This window comes from Puntigrus tetrazona, unplaced genomic scaffold (genome assembly GCF_018831695.1).
Source record: "Puntigrus tetrazona isolate hp1 unplaced genomic scaffold, ASM1883169v1 S000000746, whole genome shotgun sequence".
Classification (NCBI taxonomy): Eukaryota; Metazoa; Chordata; class Actinopteri; order Cypriniformes; family Cyprinidae; genus Puntigrus; species Puntigrus tetrazona.
The window spans coordinates 2,287,501-2,292,500 of NW_025048355.1; the positions used below are offsets into that span (position 1 = coordinate 2,287,501).

A 5,000-nucleotide genomic window follows, 5' to 3' on the forward strand; every position below is an offset into this window, starting at 1 on the left:
AATGCACAGCAAGTACAAACAACACCTTAGCAACCTCATAGCAACTATGAACAACACCCTAGCAATCGTATAGCAACTATGAACAACACCTTAGCAACCTCATAGCAACTATGAACAACACCCTAGCAATCTTATAGCAACTATGAACAACACCTTAGCAACCTCATAGCAACCATTTTTTTTTCGGCAGCTTCAGATTATCTTTGGCTTTATTTTTGTCCTTCTGAGATTATTTGATCAGATTAAAAAATGCCTTAAAGCACTCCCATGTTTGTATTTTGTATTAAAGTCAAATGATCAAAGTGATTTAGATTATTTAAACTCACAATAGCTACAACGAGGCAATACTCATGCAGTTTAAAGTGGTTTTACAACACCTTAGCAACCTCATAGCAACTATGAACAACACCCTAGCAATCTTATAGCAACTATGAACAACACCTTAGCAACCTCATAGCAACTACTCAGAACACCCCAAAAATTGCATAGCAATTACAAAAAAAATACCATAGCAACTATGAACAACACCCTAGCAACCACTCAGAACACCGTGGCAACCATTCATCAAACTGAAGAAATCACCTTCCAGAATATTTCAATCTGAATTCAGTTCCGTTTGGTTGTTAAATGTGAATCAGGAAGAAAGATTGAGACACAGAGTAATCAGATCATGTGATCCAGACAGAAACTGACGAGAAACGTTTTGACTTTCGATTGCAAACTCTGGAAGCTTTCCATTTAATCTCGCTCTCGATGTGTTTGCAGTTGATGTGAAGTCTTTAAATTACTTTGTGTTCATATTCTCAGAAGGTTTGGATGTGATGAAACGTCTCTGGAGAGGGAGATCGGGTCAGAAACTCAAAGTTGAAGTGTGTGAGAGAGACAGAAAGCAGAAGTGACATATCTTCTCCGATCACACCGTTTCCTCTCACAGTTACACAGCGGAAGACGCCACTTCCTCAAAACGACACAACACTGCCGTCGCAAACACCTCCGACTGCGCGACGCAGGTAAACACACACATCTGCTCCGTCTGTGCCATCAGGATGGAGGCGTTCAGCTCGAAGGACATGGCCATGAAGGCCCAGAAGAAGATCCTCAGTCACATGGCCAGTAAGTCGGTGGCTCACATGTTCATCGATGACAACAGCGGCGAGGTTCTGGACGAGCTGTACCGCGTCTCCAAGGAGCACTCGGGGAACCGCAACGAGGCCCAGAAGGTGGTGAAGAACATGATCAAGATCGCCGTGAAGGTGGGGGTTCTGTTCCGACACGACAAGTTCAGCGCCGACGAGCTGAGTGTAGCCCAGGACTTCAGGAAAAAACTCCACCATGGAGCCATGACGGCCATCAGCTTCCAGGAGGTACAAACACTCATCAGTCGTATTGACATGCTAACGCTGTATCGTGATTAATCATCAGCCGTGCTGCTTTTTATAGTGTTAAAGTACAGGGTATGCATCGCCCTGCAGCGCTTGTGGTGTCGTTTCACACCAGCCAGGAAGAAGCCACTTAGAAACCATCAACAGTAGCCTAGCGGTCACATAGTACTGCTCAGAACACCCCAGGAACGACACAGAACAACATAGCAACCACCCAGAGCGCCCTAGCAACAGGGTATTCTAGGTACCAAACACCTAATCATTTAGAACACCCCAGAAACTATGTAGCAATTACAAAGAACTTCATAGCAACCACACAGAGCACCCTAGCAACCACCCAGAATGCCCTAGCAACTGGATGTTGCTGTAAGTACCAACCGCATAACTATTCTGCAAGATACTGCGTATCAACTACAAAGAACAATCATAGCAACCATTTAGAGCACCCTAACAACAAGTTAGAACACCCTAGCAACCACCCAGAAAGCCCTAGCAACTGGATGTTGCTGTAAGTACCAACCGCATAATTATTCGGCAAGGAACTGCATATCAACTACAAAGAACAATCATAGCAACCATTTAGAGCACCCTAACAACAACTTTGAACACCCTAGCAACCACCCAGAAAGCCCTAGCAACTGGATGTTGCTGTAAGTAGCAACCGCATTACTATTCTGCAAACAACTGCGTATCAACTACAAAGAACAACCATAGCAACCATTTAGAGCACCCTAACAACAACTTAGAGCACCCGAATAAAAGTCAGAATTGGGAGATACGAAGTCGCAGTCGTGAGAGTGAGTGTATGTCCAGCGATTCTGAGATTACAGCTCACAATTCTGACCTTATAATTGGCTCTTGTAAGTTGGAATTGCGAGTCTGAATTGCGAAGTAAACATTTTTTTCCTTTTTAACTGAGTGGCAGAAATAGGCTCCCATAGTTTAGTTTAGTTTTTCTGCAGGTGCTCTTTTCTCAAGAGTTAAGAATAAGGACTCTTATTTTGGAAATGAATGAAAACACGTGCCGTCAGCTGATCAATCGCGATTAAATCACATCCAAAATACAATTTTGTTTACATAACACGTATACAGCGTATATTTAGAAAGTATTTACATTATATTTATAAAAACTATCGTATGAATATATTATGCAAATATATAATTTCTCTCAAATTTGACATGTGTATATTTATATATGCATAAAATTATACAGTTATACACAGTACACATATATATTATGTACTTTTATTTTGGATGTGATGAATCGTTTGACAGCACTGCTTTAAACTAGTCACTATGTGCAGAAATGTATAATAATTTAAGTTTGTGTGTGTGTCTCTGTGTGTGTGTGTGTGTGTGTGTGTGTCTCTGTCTCTGTGTGTGTGTGTGTGTGTCTCTGTGTGTGTGTGTCTCTGTGTGTGTGTGTGTCTGTGTGTGTGTGTCTGTGTGTGTGTGTGTCTCTGTGTGTGTGTCTGTGTGTGTGTGTGTGTGTGTGTGTGTGTGTCTCTGTGTGTGTGTGTGTCAGGTGGAGTTCACCTTTGATAAGAGCGTGATGATGGAGCTGCTGGCCGAGTGTCGTGATCTACTGCTGAAGCTGGTGGAGAAGCACCTGACGCCCAAATCTCTGGACCGCATCAGACACGTGTTCAACCATTACTCGGACCCGGAGCTGCTCACGCACCTGTACGACCCTCAGGGCACGCTGTGGCCCAACCTCAGCAAGATCTGCAGCGGCCTGAACCGCATGATCGAGGAGGGCAAGCTCTGAACACAGGACTCAAAGACTGGACTTCTGTAGAGAGACTGAGCTCAGGGGAGGAGAGACGCTCCTGGAAGACTCCTCGAGTCTGACCTTGAGTAAATAAACCTGAAGAACGCGTGCGGTTCGTTTACCACCCTATAAAAATCAGGAGAAAGATTTAAAGAGACAGGACACCCAAAAATCAACATTCTGTCATCCTCAGTTTATCCAGCAGCTCGCCTCTCAGCTAAGAGGGAACGTTCTAAGAACGTTGTAGCGAGGTTCTCTTAGCGTTACGAACTCACGTTCGTCCAGTAACATTGCTAGAACGTTTGCTCAACGGTTTCTTTTCTTTAATAAAGTTCTCAAAACCAAAGCGTTATTCGTGCATCCGTTCATCCACATTTTTGATGAAAGGTTTTTAAACATTATCAGTTTGAGGAGGTTCAGAGAACGAAACATTCCCTAATATTTTGTTAACATTCGTAAAACGCTGGCGGTTTGGGACGGTTCAGAAAGCGGTTACCTGCAGGGAAAAACCCAGCAAAAATCTTCTTAGAACAAATTTTTCCTAGCCAGCGAGAAAAAAAGAAAGAAAATTTTTCAAAATATGAAAATAAATTATGTTTGTTAAAACAGGACAGAGCAGAGAAAAAAGTTCTTAGCAATGCATGTTACTAAATTTTAATATATTTATGGTAGGAGCAAAATATCTTCATGAAACATGATCATGATCTTTACTTAAAATCCCAACCATTTTTGTCATGAGAGAAAAAATGATAATTTTAGAGTGTATTGTTGTCTGTTTCTATAAATACAGCTGCTGCGCTCCAGACACTGATGACAGAAAGTTTGTTTTTGGGTGAACGATCTCTGTGGAAAATTATGTTTTGCATAAAGAAAATGAATCCATTTTAATGTGATCAGGTTTTTGACATTATTTTCACCCATGAATATTAATAAAACGTACGCAGCGCTGGATTTTATGTGCGGGTCTACAGTATTCACCTGTAAAACAATTCATTACTGTTTTGATCAAAAGCAGCAGTGTTAGAGTGGAGCATCTGAATGGATTCAAGTTTAATAATAAAGAGTTGTTTAAACCTTTTCTTTCGCTCGTGATCTTCTGATGTGATCGATCTTTTTACAACCGAACGTCATCTCAGTAAATGAAACTTCTACTTCAGGTGCAGAGACAAGAGCAAGCTGAAACCTGCTTCAAGATCGACATGAGTGCGTTTCTTCCTCAGATCTGGAGAGATGCGTCTCAGTAATGGAAGTGAATGGGTGCCGTCAGAATGAGAGTCTGATAAAAACATGCTGATAATCCCCAGCGCTCCGGTCCGTGAGTGAACATCTGGAGAAGACAGAAGGTAGCTCTTCCTCCAGTGTTGTCTCTCACATATTAGAGCAGTTTTATAAACGCTGCTCGATCTGTGCACATTTCTCTCCTGATTCACAACAGAACACTTTTCACTGGAGCAAGTTTTTATGGATTACGTATTTTAATTAAAATCGATCTTCCGCCTTCTCCAGATGTTCACTGATGGAGCGATGAGGATTATCGTCGTGTTTTCATCAGACTCTCATTCTGACGGCACCCATTCACTTCCATTACTCAGACGCATTTCTATTCACTTTAGAGCACACATTTCTGCACGTTTAATATGAGCACGCGCATTTGCTTTGTACTGAAATGAGACGTTAAACACCATTTAATTCTTTATTGCCGTTTTCTGAACCGAAAACTCTAGAAAAATAGAAAATCAGAAAATGAACAGCAGAGAGCCAGTGCTGGTGATGTGAACGGAACCCTACAGCTGAATCGGTCCAAAAGAGTCACTTTCAACGAAGCTTTGAATCTCCGAGCGTGACAG

The 5,000-nt window shown here is 41.9% G+C and overlaps 2 protein-coding genes and 1 long non-coding RNA gene across 3 annotated transcripts in view; 1 reads left to right on the forward strand and 2 right to left on the reverse strand.

Moving 5' to 3' along the window:
* The window catches only part of LOC122335198, a 1,902-nt gene extending 1,804 nt beyond the window's left edge, over window positions 1–98 (reverse strand). The window contains exon 1 of the long non-coding RNA XR_006248934.1: window positions 1–98. This exon is cut by the window's left edge and continues 1,442 nt beyond it. This is a non-coding gene — a long non-coding RNA (uncharacterized LOC122335198).
* Window positions 99–899: 801 nt separating this feature from the next.
* On the forward strand, window positions 900–4,231 carry tnfaip8l2a (tumor necrosis factor, alpha-induced protein 8-like 2a). The gene is made up of 2 exons (XM_043232999.1): window positions 900–1,364; window positions 2,908–4,231. The coding sequence occupies exons 1-2, from the start codon at window positions 1,047–1,049 to the stop codon at window positions 3,148–3,150; spliced, it is 561 nt and encodes a 186-aa protein (XP_043088934.1). The 5' UTR covers window positions 900–1,046; the 3' UTR covers window positions 3,151–4,231.
* Window positions 4,232–4,832: 601 nt separating this feature from the next.
* vps72a (vacuolar protein sorting 72 homolog a) overlaps window positions 4,833–5,000 on the reverse strand; it is a 5,264-nt gene continuing 5,096 nt past the window's right edge. Inside the window, 1 exon segment of the mRNA XM_043232997.1 lies at window positions 4,833–5,000. This exon segment is cut by the window's right edge and continues 147 nt beyond it. The gene's annotated coding sequence lies outside the window, so the exon portion shown is untranslated.

Excerpts from the sequence above, each read along its gene's own strand:
- tnfaip8l2a (XM_043232999.1), top strand. The coding sequence starts at position 1,047 with ATGGAGGCGTTCAGCTCGAAGGACATGGCCATGAAGGCCCAGAAGAAG. Across the intron at positions 1,365-2,907 it reads CGGCCATCAGCTTCCAGGAG|GTGGAGTTCACCTTTGATAA; the intron begins GTACAAACACTC and ends TGTGTGTGTCAG.